Source organism: Myzus persicae, unplaced genomic scaffold (genome assembly GCF_001856785.1).
Source record: "Myzus persicae strain clone G006 unplaced genomic scaffold, MPER_G0061.0, whole genome shotgun sequence".
NCBI classification, from domain to species: domain Eukaryota; kingdom Metazoa; phylum Arthropoda; class Insecta; order Hemiptera; family Aphididae; genus Myzus; species Myzus persicae.
Window position 1 is genome coordinate 93,507 of NW_019103592.1, and position 18,429 is coordinate 111,935.

The 18,429-nt window shown below is 32.0% G+C and overlaps 1 protein-coding gene across 1 annotated transcript; it reads right to left on the minus strand.

The window, feature by feature from the left end:
• Nucleotides 1-8,533: 8,533 nt before the first annotated feature.
• LOC111034814 lies at nt 8,534-14,029 on the minus strand. Its single transcript, XM_022316195.1, has 3 exons — nt 13,333-14,029; nt 12,337-12,451; nt 8,534-11,789 (listed from the first exon to the last, which is right to left on the minus strand). The coding sequence occupies exons 1-3, from the start codon at nt 13,553-13,555 to the stop codon at nt 11,192-11,194; spliced, it is 936 nt and encodes a 311-aa protein (XP_022171887.1). The 5' UTR covers nt 13,556-14,029; the 3' UTR covers nt 8,534-11,191.
• Between the last annotated feature and the right edge of the window lie 4,400 nt (nt 14,030-18,429).

Below are 18,429 nucleotides of genomic sequence, written 5' to 3' on the forward strand. Positions count from 1 at the left end.
CGCCCGCCCCGGGTAGGACGGAGAAAATAATCGATTTTCCCGCGCGAAGCTGCGGCGCGCAGTGTCGCCGGCCCTGCGGCGCGAGATATATACCACGAATGTCCCACCACTGGGTTGTAATAATAATAATACATTTTTATTATCGTGTCGTTCTTGCGATAATAATGTGCTGTATCTCAATGACGTCGTATTGAAAATGTCGTTAGGACCCGATGCCGCGTGCGTTTCGTTATTCAAAATTCGAATTGCACATCCCTGCAATATAATATTGACTGTCGAAAAACTCATGGTTTCCAAACGGCAAAATCGACCAACTGATATGACGCTACAGTGGTGTACACTTATACCTACCTACCAACTTGTTGAGCGACACTCGCAATCAAGTGTCCACATACGCATATTATAATAACATAACACTGACGACCTCGCCACAGTGACCATGAACACCGCACTTGAACCAAACGAAACTTAACAAACAAATAACGATTTGTAAAAAATGCGTTTATACAATTTATACAGTGATAACTTTTTTAATCGATGTAAATATTGCCAATCATTATGAACAGGAGTCTCCGGGTTTTTGGCTCTCGCCTACCGCCACTCGTCCGTGCCTTAGCGCTGAGCGCTACTTACGGGCGAGGGTGGAGCTAGTGCGGCGACGCAAGCGCCGCCGGGCTAGGGTCTTCTGTGGAACACCGGCACCGGGCCCGAGGGCCCGTACCTTTCTTGAGGTCCGGGATGACTCAGTTAAGTGCCACCTGGGTACCAGACCTCCCACTAGGTGCAGTGGTTTGCTGTTCTACTATCGAGCGCTGGTCCCACAACCACCACGTTTCAGCCGAGTTAGGCTCCTCAACCTTGAGGTGGCATCGCTTCTGACGGCGGACCGTGCAGCGTGCGATGGGGCTCCCCTCTCCCGTGGCACCGACTAGGTTTTAAGTTGACGTCGGTAGGTCAACCCGGTCACCGGAGTGACTTCCCACTATTCTGGCTCCCCAGCCGGCTAGTGGTGGGCCCAAATCATTATGAACAGTAAAAACTAAAAATAATGTTGTGTTATAATCGGGGATGTGAATTTAATGCTCACTAAAGAAGCTGCTGTCGACTCAGCGTCAAGTATGCATACGAACTTGGGTAAAATATGTTTTAAAAACGTTAATTTAAAGTAATAGTTTATGCGGAAAGTTATAAGTTATAAGTTATTTTTAGTTTTGTATAATATGTAGCTTATAAGAAGACGTCGTAGAAGTTGTCTCTGTCTTATTAACGCGTAACGTAGCAAATTATAAGTTACAAAGAATTTATTTTACTCACTTGTTTTTTAATATTAGTGTGAGTAGACCTATGGGTTATGATAAAATTTAAAGGTGAGGATATTATTTGGGAACCCCATATAGAATTTAAATAATTAATATATTTTAACTATAAAGCCAGTTATAAACATTAAAAAATTATTGATAGTAAATTAAAATATTAAAATATCAACAAAAAAGGCCAAAGCAGGGCCCTGCACTAAAATTAAGATTGACATCTAACACCCATAAGAATCGGTTAACTTGAAACCCGAAAATTTTGTCTCTTACAATCTTCATGTGATAATTTATAATCGTGTATGTGTTTATAGCGGTTAGTTCGATTTTGTAGTTGGTAAAAAAAGAATGTTACAATCAATTATAGCCTATATAAGTAAATTCAATAAAATTTTCTTTAAAATAAAATCCAATAAAATCATTAATAATTGATTCTGATTAAACCACAACTAAATTATTTCTTACAATATGTATATAATTTCTTACCTTATTTATAAACAAAATGAATCCAAATGTAGCCAATAGAAATGTAAAATATAGACGTGGTCTCGACAAAACTGAACAACGTATTGACTGTCATGACCAATTAATACTTATAAGTAATAAGTAATAATACCTAGTATTATTTGCCAACGTAAATTCGTGGCTATATTTACTAATTCTCCGAAAATCGAGAAATCTCGAAATCATAATTTATTTTATTTCTATGTGGCCTAATAAATTAACCTTATACGCCGACTTAGTTTTTGTAGTTTCTTAGAAAAATACAACTACTGTACACTAATAAACAGAGTTTTGTCTAAAATAAATTTTGTTCATTCAAAATAAATCATTTTTAAAAATTTTTTTCCAGTTTCGTTTGTTTACATTTATTCCGGTGTTTGAATACTGAATACATCCAGCACCCGTAACCAAATTAATAGAGGTTTAATCCGTCTCACGCCGTACACCGTACACACTTGCGCATTACAGTTCTGCTGTAGCCTGTAACATTACAAGTATGTGTCGCCGGCTTTATCTATATATATAAGAATCTAACTTGATTTTGGAGACGAAGTAAACCGGGTTTGAACCCTCATTATAATAATAATCAACTAATTACCAATAATTTTCATGTATTCACCGATAACGGTGTCTGTTTCTTTATTTTTATTTTTTTATTTTATAATCGTTGTATTATTTGTACAGCCAAAAAATAGTCTTATGTTTTTAAATTAAATTACAAAAAAATAATTTCTTCCGGAGGAAGGTCGGGCAGCTAGTATACTATAATAATATACGCAACATTAAACATTTTACGTTAAAAAGTTTAATGTTACTATCGTTAGTAAATAAGACAGAGCAAAACATAAACGTTTTGTGTTGATTTTTTTAAAATGTTTAGTTTAATTTACATGATTACAATTAAAGGTACCCGTATGTTTAATAGTTTAATAAACAACAGAGTTTTATTCATCGACAAGTGTTGTAAATTGTAATTGACAAAAATAATCTTAAAATTTATTTTCTTCTATAAATCTGCTAATTATTAATTTATTATATATATATTTTTTTAATACGATAAAACCATCAAGTATGTTCCAACCACTTTTTATTTATTTTCTTTTATAGTTCAAAAATATTTCCATAAGTTATATTATACAAATAATAAAACATATTATACTCATGTATCTATTATACTATTAGTAGCAAATGTTTAGTAAGTACCTACCTAATACCTATTATAATAGTTACTTTTATTTTTTAAGTCAACGTATAATATTTTAATTATACATGGTAAAAATATTCAGAATTTTACCAACACTGACTGTTTATTTTAATATTTAACAAATCTCGTTTCTTAAAGTCCAAACTAGAAAATCAGTTGGGATTTGACCAAATTATTTTGTGGATTCTAGGTTTTACCGAAATTAATCTTTTAATGTCCAAAATTCAAAAATTAACCAACAGTAGTCGGTGAAACCTAAGATTTTCCCGTTAAATCCTAGGTTTTACTGGTATTTGTATTTTTACCTTGGCTTATAATATAATACTTAACTATATAAGTCATAATAAATAGTAATATGTTGTAGGTAAACTTGTAATGAATAATTCTTCAAAGTTAACTCAAATACATTATTATCGTGTTTAACACATAATATAAGTAAGTGTTTATACTGTCTAGGTATCTATCTGGATAGTGCCAGTTACTTAATTATAAAACGGACTTAAATGTTCACACTCACGCACAGGGTATGAGTTAACACGCCATGCAAATTTCTTCAATTCCAACCTGTAGAGTACCTGTAGGTACCTCGTAAATAATAAATATAGTGCTATTATAGTAGGTGTATAATATGTGTATTGTGTATTGTGTAACTATATATGTATTAATTAAACTGTATTATTGTTACTTGTTACCAGAAATTAAGACCAAATGCGTTTATTGTTAATACCTCCAATATATATAATACATTTTATATTTTTATACGACTAAAATTGGAGATGCTGGAATGGAATTGCACATTTTACATAGTTACCTCATGTTAACAATAATAATAGCTGTCTCATACGTTTGGTCCATATGTATAGGTATATTTCATGAAACAGATTTCCCTTCATTATTGTATGTGTTTGAAACACAAAAATAATCTCTCAATAAGATATAAAATGTCTGTTATCAGTAATTTTGACATTATATTAGGCATGGCTAAATAATAAAATAGCTAGGTATGATAGCATTGAGACGCATTTTAGTTAAGGGTTGCGCAAGTACTATTATGTTATATATTATATACATATATATATATTGCATGATTTAGAGTGGAAAGGAATCTCAGCTGGTCTTATTAATTATTGACAAAAAATACAAGTATATACGCCGATAATTCATGTAAGCTAACATTTCGTCAAGGATCAAAGGCTTAATTTGAGGGTAAATATTAATATTATTATTAATATGCTTATATTTTGTTAACATGTTGCTGTGTTGGAGAAGTGATTATATTAATTCTTGGTGTATATCATTAGATATTCATAAAATTATAAAAGGTATCAGTGAAAACTGTAAACCTTTCATAGTAACTTATATAATAATATTATAAAAGACTTGTAAAATAAATAAAAAATATAATTATTATTACTATATAGGTTATACAAAAACAAGAACTCACCTCAGCTGTACAACAAGCTTCAAGATCATTTATAGGATAGTATATATTACACTATATTTATATTATTATTAGTAATTTCTTAATTCTGAAGGTTGAACTAATTATTGCAGAAACAGGTTCATGGTATATCTAATTGTAAATAGCTAAAAGATAGTACCAACATGTTAAAAATATCATTGTGTACACTGTACAACAAATAATAGCATGTTTAAAGAGTGATAAGTTTAAAATTTTGATAATATTAGAACATTGACCATGTATAAAAAAAAAACTATAACTTACTATGCATATTATGTTTTTTAAATAATCAACTTAAGAGGAATCTTGTATTACATTTTGTAAACCTAAAATTATTTACTAACACAAAAAAACGAAAATTTTCGAAAACCTCAAATGTCTCAAAATTAAAATTAGTCTAAATATTTTACAAATTTCATTATTGAGTACATACAATTATAATTAAAGTAATCGATTGTTTCAAGTTTCTACAGTTAATAGTTTTTCAGCTACAATTAAAAAAAGGTAAAATCGTTTATGACAAAAAGTCATTTTCGGAGGGAATAATAAAAAATATTTGTGGAATTGAACTTAATGATATTTTTATAATTATCATATAAGTTTAAAATTTTGAAATTATATTTTCAAACCTTGAAGATATGAGCTTTTGACCACAAAATAATTGACAAAATATTGTCAAAATCGAACTTCAAATGTTGAAACGCTCATAAAAATCATTGCAGATTTACGATCAACTTTTTTTAATTTCAGTATATTATACAACTTTCGAAATAACATTTTCAAATGTTATTACTATTTTTGACTAATTCATACATTTGCTTTATTGACATATATAAAGAATTAACTGAACAAAGAAAAATCAAAAATTTCCTATTCGTAATTAATTCAAAACATATCAAAATATTAAATCAACGTAGGTATATGATAATGTAGTATGTGATAATACAACTACTAACTTTATTTATAAAACGGTATAATGAATTTCACACATATTATTAGGTACACGAAATAAGTAACTACGCCAAACGCGCTGTGCAAATAGTGAATGACAGCATGTAGGTACTTACTTATGGTCAGTGGCGTAACTAAAACTTTGATTGCCCGTGGCAAAAAAATCCAGCGGGCCCTTAGGCCTTGGTCTTACAAATTTGTAATATAAGAGCATGCACTTACTCACACAATTTATACCTAGACCTACCCCTGCTATAAAAGGTAATAAATAATTAAAAGCATATTTATTATACTATTATGAATAATATGGTCATTTTTTGTTACACGTTATAATAAGAGTCTTATTTTTTTAAATATTATAAATAACCACTTATTTTAGGCAGTTTTGATACTTTTTCTTGTTCTTCCATTTTTTTTACGCTTTTCATAGCCGCTAGGTACTTTTTTTCGACATGATCACAATATTAATTATTTGGTTCAACGAGTGACGATGACTCACAACTGATGACAGAATAACTAATGACAAAATAATAACGAAAAACGACGGCTATTTCAATTTTCAGCTGGGCAGTATAATAGACTGTATAGTATATAATATGATAATTAATAACGAATCGAGAAATCAACAGACTTCTGAGACTTCAATACAGTATCCTAGACTTATAAGCGTATGTTGCGTGTATCCGTTATTTTTCTAGTTATTACATTTATTTTACTTTAAAGTGATTTAATTTTACTAGAACTTATTAATAACTAAAATTCTATAATAACGGTAATCTGTTTTATTTAAATTGCCACATTTTTTGAAGAGCCCTTCCCGGCATTCTGGGGCCCTGGGCCCGTGGCACTTGCCCGTCATGCCACCCTATTGGTACGCCACTGCTTATGGTACCTACCTATGTATGGCAAGCAATAAGCATTATAATATTATACCTAAATAAATAGCAGCACGAATGTTATTACTTATTACAGAACTCAGTGGTTTTCATTCAATGCTTATTGCTTGCTAACCTTAAGATTAGGTTTACACTCGATGGAAAAAAGAACAGTCCCTTGCCACGTGTGTGGTATTCTTTACTGCCACTGCGTAGTAGTTACATCTACATACTCGGTGTGCATAGTTAAAATATATTTGTGTGTATGTGCTTGTGTACACTCGAGAGCATTATCACAGTGTCGTACTTACACCATAAAATATATAGGTTATAATAATATGTAGGTTGTAGGTATTTTAATATTGGTATTAGGACAAAACATCCTGTACTAAAATATCAAAGTCAAAATATCCAATGGATAAAATATCCAGGGACAAGATTACCAATGTACAGCGCAAAATATCCAAGTAAAAAAAATTTAAAAAAAGAATATTAATAGAAATTACATTATTTTTTTGATTAGATATTTTAAAAATTAGATATTTTTTTTAATTACAATATACCAAATATGATACGTTAGTTTTTTTTTTATTGAACAAAATGCTTCAACGGCAATGGTTATTAGCGTACAGTTTTTTCATTACATTTTTTTAAATTTTTTTTTTTAAACGATATTTTTTTGATATTTTACTAAAATATATATATACTTTAGTTTATTACCTCCTTTTCAAACAGTTTTTGTCCTATACAACTATTAACACGTTATATAATAATATTTTTTGAAAAAAAAAATGGTTCATAATAAAAATATTTTTATTTATAATTGCAACTGATTACATCTATTTAACATTAAATAATTGACACATGTCACTATGATTATTGTAACACTGACTGAAGTTATAATTAATAATTTATGAAACTCTGTACGCAACAAAAGAAGGCTGACGATTTTTAGTCTCTCCTGAAAAGTAAAAACTACTTAATATAAAGATGGAACTTTTACGAATTAGTCTGACGATATTATCATTATTATTTTATTGCTATATTATTAAACGTTTTTAAACTGTGATTTAAAAATAAACAATGTATATCTAATTAAAGAATTATGTATTTTTTTTCTTATTATTTTTAAACATTCTTTCAACATTTTTTTTTTACTTTGATATTTTTTCCTATACATTGGTTATTTAATCCATTGGATATTTTTACCTTGGATATTATGTAAGGGAGGAGACCTGGTAAATGACCTACCCCAAAAGCCAAAATATTACGTTCATGTTCAATTGGGTCGTAGGTATCACAATGAGAAATGTAAAGTTAAGTTAAAATGACAAACATTATTCATATTAATTAGGTATACTTGGCATTTTTACCATTAACCAAACTGCATTTGAACTTTCCAGTTAGGATGGTATACTATAACCACTACATGTCACAAAATGAAATAAAATTAAACAAATTTATAAAAAATAATTAAATAACTAAATACACCATATTTGCACTTTTCGGTGTATAATTATCGAGGCTTATATATTTTTATAGCATTTATAATCAATGGTGTTCACCTCTGAGTCACTCACCAAAAATCATTTAGAAATCAAGAGCATTAGTGTAATAGGGGCAATCAGCGTTTATTGTAGCTTTTCAACGCCCTAAATATAAAAGCCTGAACTTCACATTTGCATGATAACATTGTTATACTATTGCTTGTACACAATAGAGCGGTTCCCCGTCAATGTTTTCCGATGGTCTTTTAAAAGCACTCAAATATTATGAGTATTACTTATAAAAGCTATTTTATTAAACGAGTGTGTACTGTGTAAAGTATAGATAGTTTGCTAAGTGGTATCGTATTCACCACAAACAAATGTACTCGCATTTAATAGCGTTGAAGGGTGGATAATCAGAACTATATTGGTAACAATGCAGCTACAGAGAGAGGCCTCGGAAATAAGAATATACTTACAGGAAAATATATCTCTTGGCTACGTTATACCCTCCAGAAATTTGTTTAAATTAAACTTTAAAGGTAGTCGGATAGATATTGTCGAGGTTTTCCAAAAAAAAAAAAAATGCGTTGGTATGCAACAAAAAAATAATTTTAATAAATGTAATATATTTTTAATTCATTAAAATGTACACCAATAAGTTGTAAGTAATTTGAAGCTTTGGTGAAAATTATCTGGATGTTTTGTATTAATATATGTTTTTTTTATTTTTTTGTTTTTCTATATTATAACTGTGCCGTCAAGTCAATTCATTAATATTATAGTCTTATATAATATTATATTGATATTGGTACATCAATGTAAATACAGTATAGAACATCAGCAGTTACGGAATAGTCTAAATGTCACAATCATTAGATGGAAATGTCAACTCCGTGTCCAACGCGCTCAATTTGCCCGGCAGCGATCTTAAATAAGGGCTGGTTCGTGCCTTATTTATTGTATCAAGATTCGTCCCGAAGTATATTATGTATGTCAAATACAACGGTGAGTACGTGCTTTATTCCTCGATTTTCTTCTACAGAAGACTTCTAGCCCCCGTATCGAAAATAGGAATTAGTAAAAACAAAATATAATGATCGTTCAAGACGCATATTATAATGAAATACAAGAAACTCTGAATGTAATAGACACTAAATTAGATATAGTCCATGCGAAAATGCAAAATGTTTGTAGATAATAACATTGTTTTTTTTTATTGCAATAATAATAAGTAATACATGTATGATAGCAGGTTGTGAACCGAAAAAAAATTTTTTTAAAAAGCCCTTGATAATTATTATAATATTACATGGCCCGAAATCGTGGGTAGTCTTCTATTTAATACACTACAATAAGAAAGTCAATAAAGATTAAAGAGTCACTTTTTTCTAAACAATTCTGGTGAGTGTATAGCAGTACATTCTACTGGGCGTTTCGTGTGGACGCATATAGAAATCGTACCGCCATAGAACGTGTAGTATAATATTTACTAATTTCTGTGATCGTACAAATATAATATATACTTAATGTATACCATATTAGTATATTACTATATACGTGTTGTAGTGTTTATTAATTGGCTATCTCCCAATATTCAGTCTACCGTTATCATAATAAAAGTATGGGTAATATATGGTATAATATAATATACATTTTAAAAGCTTATAAGTGATTTTACGTAAAATAAATGATTATTAAAGTAAAAATAAAATAATTTAAAGTATATTATCATCGACTTATAGCGACAAAACCTCGGAAGTCAAAAAATAAACATTTTTTTTTAAGTTGATACACTAGGTGTTTTTTTACACATTTTGATATTATGACAGTATAGTATCATTTGACAGTTTTTCATATGATAAAATACAAAATATGAAACCTCGTATCTCGATCAACAAACGTAATATTTATTACACACGTAAATATTATTTAAATATTTTAGCCTACCACGATTTTTCGATTCTTCTATACAATTTGATAACAATTACTTAAGAGAGTTTGCCACGAAGACGACACTATTATGATTTTATTGTTAAAAAAATGAATATAATTATAATATATAACTGTTTAATGTACCTATAGATTCTTCGGTTAAGAAATAGTATACTTAACATATTATTGTTTACAAGCGTTTTAAAAAGTTTATGGAAATATAGTTTACATTCTATAATAGGTACTATAGTCAGAGTAACTCTCAATAATAGGTACACCACAAACAACACTAGACTAACTAGTCTATTGTTACCTAACTACACAAATATAATATAATAACACTACAGGAAATGTCAAGACTAAATGTGTATCACTGAGATGTTTAAAGATAAAATGTCGGTAGGGTAGGTGGTTGTAACTTGTAAGTGGTTTAAAATAATAAATTATACGATAATTATAATGATGCTCGGATACCCAGGATAGGTATAGCCTACTATTATTAGTGGATCACAGACCACTTAGATCGCACGCAATACATGTAGGTACGTACTTATAGTTAGGTAGTACACGAAACTGCGGTGAGCCGTAGGTATATTGGGAAATAACCAATTTATTTGACGAACCGAAGTGAAAGTCTGCAGTAGAGCTGGACAAGGGCCTAGCAAGGTGGAACCTACCAGGGACACAACATATATCGAATGATTGGAGGAGCCCGACATTTGATACATTTTTGAGAATAAGGTCACAAAATTATCATCTTGCCACTATTGCTCGGCCTGGATCTGGTCTGCGGTCATGACGTGTCCAATATGGTCGAGCTTGGCCCAACTGTGGAAAGTTCCCGATAGATCATGTGGTTAGTAAATTACACCACGATTGTAACTGCCAATCAGAATACCATAAAAAGCACACTACACGATACAACTTCCTAGTTGTGCAAGCCCGGATTGTGCAGTCGAGCAACCGAGAAAATCTCAGTGGGTCGCTCAAAATATGGGCCGACCATGAGTGTTTGATCGTAATTTTATTTTCATATGATAATGATATAATAACTGACAACAATGAGTAGAAAGTATAATTGAATCGAATTATTAAACCATGCAGTAGGTATAGCAGTAATCAGAAATAAAGAAATGTAATATTAGAATCCTAAAACTAGGTGGGAAGATCAAACTTTTCCTATACAGCGCTGTAGCTATATGAGCACTTCGATTGAGTCGATGCGTGCTATAATGTAGGCGCAATAAAGGATATAATATAGCTACCTACGCGAATAAAAAGGGTATAATATTGATGAATAATATAATAAGGTGCATAAACTGCAAAATCGAAAAAAAAAGTATCTGTAGTGTGAAACTGTCAAGCCGATCGAAGTCGAAAAAAATTAAACGGAAAAAAGTTATGATGGCTGTGGGGAGCTAGGGGGTGTAACACGAATCGTACAAATCAGACTTCCACGACTACTACTGCAAGAACACCGTCAGCTTGACGACGAGCGCGTCATTGGCCGCGTAACGCCTGTAGGTCAGCACGTCATGCCGGAACTCCATAGACGCGCAGAAAACTTCCGTGGCCAGCTGGTTCTGGCGGTAGTTCTGAGGATTCTGGTGCTGCGTCGGCGGCGTCGGTGGTGGTACGGCGCCGCACCGGACGTCGTCCCAGACGCGGGACACGATGTCCTCGGGCCCGACGTCTGTCTGGTCGAGCACGCTGAGCCGGAGCCGGTGCGTGAACGGCCACCTGAGCTGAGCGTCGTACTCACCAGCTGCCGAAACGGCGGCCACGCGGACGATTCGGGCCTTCACGTCTGAGTGGACGGTCAGTGAAATCCGGTAGCTGCGGGGCGACACGTAAAACGGCGGACTGCGGGCCAGGCCGTCCGTGGTGAACGACAGCCGCCAGAACGCGTCAACACGCCAGTAGTAGACAAACGTGGTGGTCGGGACCCGTGGCCGACCACCGGCGGCTGTGGAGCCATCCTCGGTGCTGGACACTGTACCGTTGTACGTGCCGATCTCCCGGAGTCTCCCGGTGTCCACCGCGTCACTGTCACCGGTTTTACTGAAATTATATAGTATGTTATTAGATTGGGTGTATGCGTAAAATCTCCCCCCCCCCCCCATGGTTTGGTAAGGAAAGCCATAAGGGAGCATTATATGGCCTCAAATATTTAATAAAAATTAAAATTAAAATTATGGATGATAAAAAAAAATTATTATTTGATGTTCAAAAAGATTACTACCAATTTTTTAGTAAATTTACTATATTTTTTTTATGAGTATATTTAACATCTCTAAACATGCATTGAACAATTAAACCGATACAGTGACTCCTAATTATCATATTGAAAAAAAAGGGCTGTACAAATGCATAAAAAACAATGGAAAAAATTGATGTCGTGTGTTGCTGGTAAAAATACGAGTTTGTAGTTTATATAACATAGATTTTTTAAATTATAATTCAATATTATTAGTTTACGTCGACATGATGAGAGAGAGACTATTTTTCAATACTGTCGGCCGCCTTCTTAAAGACTTATACAATATGACAAATAATTGTACCTTTACATCATTGTATTTTTTTTTATGTTTAATACTCTTTAATGCACCTTATGATTTGTCCTTTCGACAAAATACGTTCCATATAAAACAATCGTTGTTTTATATTTTCCGCATCTGCTGTTAACAACGTTTCGATGCGGTGCAGCCTTGCGTTTGTCTCGTCTGAAAATTATAATTGAAATAATAATACATCTATCAGCAATAAACTTTAATCGTTAGTTACAAATGTTATGTTACAGTATTCCTATAATATGTATTATAATTATTACGGCGCACGCAAAAACTTTCATCGTACTTATTTTCACATAAAATAAATCTATATAAAAGTACATATACAATTAAAAGCTATAACAAATTGCGAAACAATTGTTGAGCTACACATACTATTAAAAATATAAAACTGTTTTTATGCTATTAAATATAAAAGAATATTAATAAACTAATCAAATAGAACATTTTTCAAGTGAAGGTCAGCCTGCATTTTAAAGTACAATATTAGGTAGATATGTAATGTGGTAGAGGAACTTACTTTTTAAAATTAAATTAACCACACATTATATGTTTTCCGTTGAATGTCGAAAGAGAATAATTAAATGTATTTAAATACAGTTTTGAGTGTTTAGACTACAAGTAAGAGAATCGTTTTTTATACTATATAAAACACAGATTGAGCTGACGCGAGAAAAATATCCGTACGTTTATTTTCATTATCTTCAACGTCAAACATCGCTCGACGGTTAGATTACAGTAATTACTATTTTAATTATACGTGCTCAGCTTCTACAATAATATGATACCTACCCATATAATGTTATTTTTCGCTACGTTTTAACCCTGCAGGCTGCAGTAATGTTGCGAAGTATATATAGTGAATGTTATTTTAGCAGATAAGGTAAAATAATAATAATAGCCGTATTTTTGTCTCGACTTTCTCGTAAATAAATCGTATTATAAAAATAAATATAAGCTATAATACAATAATGAATCGGTCTCGACGTGTATTGTGCAGTATGGTAACAATTGTGGATGCTCATATATCATACTTATGTTGCAAATTCCGTGACAAAAACGGGAAAACTTTCCCTCGGCGGTGGCGACGATACGGTCGGTGATGACTTTGCAAGACGTGTACTGCACGTCGATGGCGCCATCCGACGTGAAGTTTTCCGGAAGTCCGTTCAGAAACGAGACGTTCTGCAGTTGGGCCGCGACCGAGGTCTTCAATAAAAATCCGACGATAAATCCTACGGTGGCGGCAGTGATCATCGCGACAAACTTTTTAAATCATGCGTTATTTTAACGTACGGTATATTAAATTATTATGGATTATGGGTGACCTGCAACCTGTGTATCAATATTATAAAATTGCAGTTGTTGCGGCGTAACGTTGCGGTCGTGTGTACTGCGTCGGTTGCAGTGACCGTCGAGGAGGGTATATTAGCAGTGCTCGCCGTGGATTGTGTCGATTCGGGACTTGTCGAGAAACAAAAAATCTCGCCGAAAAACAATCTATTTCTATACTTCGTTGCGAGTTCGACGGACGAGTGCAAACTACCACCTATACAAGCGATATAGGGCCGTTTATATTTTATATATATTGCTATGTTTAGATAATAATGGATGGTATGTACGCGCGCATGGCACAATATAGGCCGGAGCAGAAGATTTTATTTTATATGCGCCACGTCCATCAATGTGGTAAAAATAATATTGTACAACACGCGTTAAACACTTGTGAGCTGCCGTATAGATCTCAGAGACGGTAGATATAATAATAATATATAATAGTCTGCTACAGGAAACGGAGCACGCGGAATATAAGGGGAAAAAACTTTTACGATATTGTGATTCTTCCGCACGTGTGTGTGTGTGCGTGTGCATGTGCGTGTATGTAAAGTATAGAATTGGCCTAAGGCCGTTAATTTACATTATAATATGCCGTCTACATGCTCATAACACTACGAACTTTTAAAATTTAACGAACCTTATGTTTGTGTGTACTATATATAGACCACAGAATCGAGTCGAAATAATATTGTCTCTCCCCCCCCCCACGCGTGTCTCGTGACTCGTAAGAATTAAAAATTTTTTTAAGAATACTTACTTCAAACGATATCGCGCATCCGACTATCCGAGACCCAAAAGACATTATGGTGTTCACGTGTACCTACTCGTATTATGAGTCGTACTTATTACTACGACGCTACACATGTGATGTGCGTACAGAATTTAATCAGTGCGTTGATAAACGTAAGACTGTAACTTTAATAATTTCAACGGATCTTTTTATAATTGTACCCTAGCTTTGTATTATATCTGTACAGTTTATTTGAAAAAAAGGTTGCTCATTGCCTGCCAATAACCATAAATAATTATAATATTATATTATTGTGAATAGTAATATAGTTGTATAGACGCATCTAATAATTATGATTGGCAAGATTGTAATGATACATTTTGCAAAAATGTATTATACGTTCGTATAATATACTATTTATATTATGCTAATGTATAGTTATCAGATGTCTTGGTTCGTCTATAAAATTGTTTTTAGAGGTAGAGCCATAAAATGAGAGTAATTAAATATACGTTTTTACAGATGGACCTATTGTCACAATCGATGCTCGAATATCTGCTGAATATATAAAACTGCGGTCGTGTTGAAGTCTTAGTGTATTTTTATCGTATAGAAACTATTGCAATTGTCCACTAAAAACATGGACAGAACCACCGTAATATCGTAGCTAGCCATTTTATACAGAAATCTAAGTTACCTATACATACCTACGAATTTTTTTCAACTAAATTCCACTGTTGAATCAGATTAATTGCAGGAAAAATATTATACTGAGCTTAGCAGGTTCGCAATATATTTTTTCACATTTTCACCTGCATATTTTTGAAGCGATTTAGGAACCAGCTAGTGGTAGATTTGTGCTGTTTGGAATGGATAAAAAAAGAGCCGACGTTAGAATATAAAATCGGAGATACTGTTCAACAATATGGTCAAAACTAAGACCCCTACGTTGTGATTGACATCCCCTTCATAAAATAAACAAAAATCTGTAAACATTTAACCCAGTCGTAATTATTTAAGTTTTCCATTCCCGTGCACCCGTCGCATTAGATGACACTCTTCTTCAGAATGTTACCCCTTAGGAATGTACATTCTCACTCCCCACACTTTGTCCCTGCACTGATGTTAACCTATATTGGTATGCCATTAGGGTGCTTCACTCAATATAGTATTACAACACAAATCATGCGTCTTAATTATCATAAGTTTCGAGCACGCCGGTGAAACGGATTACGACAGTTAAAAATAAACTAATTTAAAAATTGAACTTTACCCAATAATATTTTCAAATATTGGTTAAAATTATTGTAGGAATCGAACAGATTTTTATAACTTCACCTAATATGCGATTTCGAAAATAATATTTTATTCATTCAATACTCTGTATGAAATTATTAATTAGTTTACACTAATAACGTCATATTATAATGATGCAAGACGTACACATGAACAAATTTCCTATTAAAAACGATAAAACGCGCCTGCTCTAATACAATATAGAAATAATTATTAATGATGTTATGATATTATTATAATGATACATATGTAAGTATATTGGGTCATATCTCAAAATATAATTAAGAATATTATATTATTCGGAAAAAACAACATTAAAATCATTCATGCTCTTTGCCGCTTTGGTTGTTTAAAAAAAAAGAGTTTATCAATCGTCGAACGACTTTAAATGATTAGGACGAATGAAAAAAATAATTTTAATGTTCACAAATTATAATTTATATTGGCTGTATAGGATTGTGAATATATACTATAGAATTTCCGAATAACGTCATTGTATCAATGTACCTATTATCAAGCAAATTCAAAAAAACAAACCAACATATAATATTATTATAATATAAATAATATCATGCCTATATTATACACGGTATATTATTGAGCACATCATCACTTATCAGTAATCAATGAATTCATTAAACCATCAAACTATTGACCTACTAGTATTTAGACCTTTGGCAATATTTCAGTTATCACTTCTGATATTTCTGAAACAAAACGTTGAGAATTGAACGCTAAACAAAACACGAGCGTTAGATCTAAATAATATAATATTCATTAGTATTGATAGTAACGACTAACTAATTATTACAATATTGATGATTACGTAAATTGAATTAGATATTGGTGCAATTAGGTACCTTTGAATTATAATTTATAACATAATAATAATAATGCTATTGCTGTAACACGCATCGACCCTATGCCAATAACAATACAATAATTATTGAACGAGGGTTACGATGGTCGATGAGCAATTAACCGGCACCCGTCTTTTTGCGATAAATCGAATTCGCATACATTGCATAATTGAATTATATGCATATTAGGTAATGCATAAAGTATGAATAGACGGATACGTAGCCAAATCGATATAAATATTCAGTTATTATCGTTTGTTTACTTATTTATTTTTACCGGTTCGTCGGAAAATGTAAATAATAATATTATTGTATAACACCATGGTTGATGACCTTCCGTGCGTGTGTACTGCAGTGTCATATTATACGTAGAACGCGTGTTATAGTAGTCGTCGTATTTTTAATTTCCTGCGCAGGAGTAGCGTAGTAAAAGCATAATTTTAGTTTTAAAGAAACTAGCTATAGCTGTAGGAGTGGCGAGTGAGTGACGTGCAGGATGTGGGGTCGCGGAGAGCAGGCGGAGGTGACTCGATTTAGTCGACTGCAGCAGCTGCAATGCGAGTGCGCACCACCCGAATGAACATGTCATTATTGTACAGTATATTATAATGTTATTATAATATTAGGATTATAAATAATAAACACGATTTTCTTAAACATAATATATACATGACCCATTTTTGATAAGAATTCAATAGCTTCATCGATGATTATAATATATTGTGTATTATGAGTGTACTGCAGCTTGTAGTTATCATGTTATTATTTAATAACAATCGGATTCTATAATATATAGCAAAAATAGAAAATCGTTTATAATACGCTTATCATAGTTAGAAACCGACACACACACGTGCATACGTCTAAAAGCGTAGTCGTGTTCGAATGTTATTCTCAAAACGTAAACCGTATTGAAATAATTGAAAATCAAAAAATATCGGTTAGTTAGGAAGTCGTCTTCAATGAATCTAAATGTTTCATATTTGTATACTTCGTGCCTTAAAGTGCATCAATTCATAATCATTTTCTGCCACGAATGAAATAATAATATATTATAGCCATATTAAAAGTCCTCGCTACGAAACTGTATTCATTATATAGGTAGTACAAGTAATTATTGCTATTTACTGAAACTAAGTTTATGTTTTTATGAAATTTATTGTGTTATTTGTATCACACCGGTATTTTGTTGAATCTTACCATAAAAATTTGCATAATATGTGGAAAAATATTTTTTTTCGTGTACTTCTTGTGATTTCTCACTGGACCGTTCAAATTAGAGAATATTATATTATAGTTTATTAAAATAGGCATTGAAATGTACGTAGAAGCCTTAATTTATGTAGCAACCCACGTTGTTATTTTTTTTAGTATTTTAACTGTCAAGGTAATTACAAACCATCAAATGGAAGATACATCGTATAATTTCTTTGAATCAAAATAATTTAGAATGTTGAATGTTTAATAAGAAGAGTGAAAACGCATACATTAATTTAATATCGGCGAATTTTTGAATTGGCCCAAAAAGCGCATTCTTCCAATAAATATATAATATATAAAATATTTAAATACATTATAGTAACCCCGTGGACGATAACTGAACAATAAAAAATATTATTACAGACATTTAATAAATATTTTTAAGGAAAATAATGAAAATTATTATATGAAAACACTTAAATAGTATATTCGTAGCTATATAAACGGCATAATTGATCGGAGTTCTGAGATGAATGCAATGAGTTATAAGCAAACAATACTTCATAATACCTATTTCATTTTCATGAATTTCACTTGTCACACTAAAGTTCAATTCGACACTTATTTTCTCGCAGAACGGGTCTTCGATGGTAATTTTCTGTTTGGACAGATATTATATCGACGTGTAGTGGTAATTGATTGAGCAA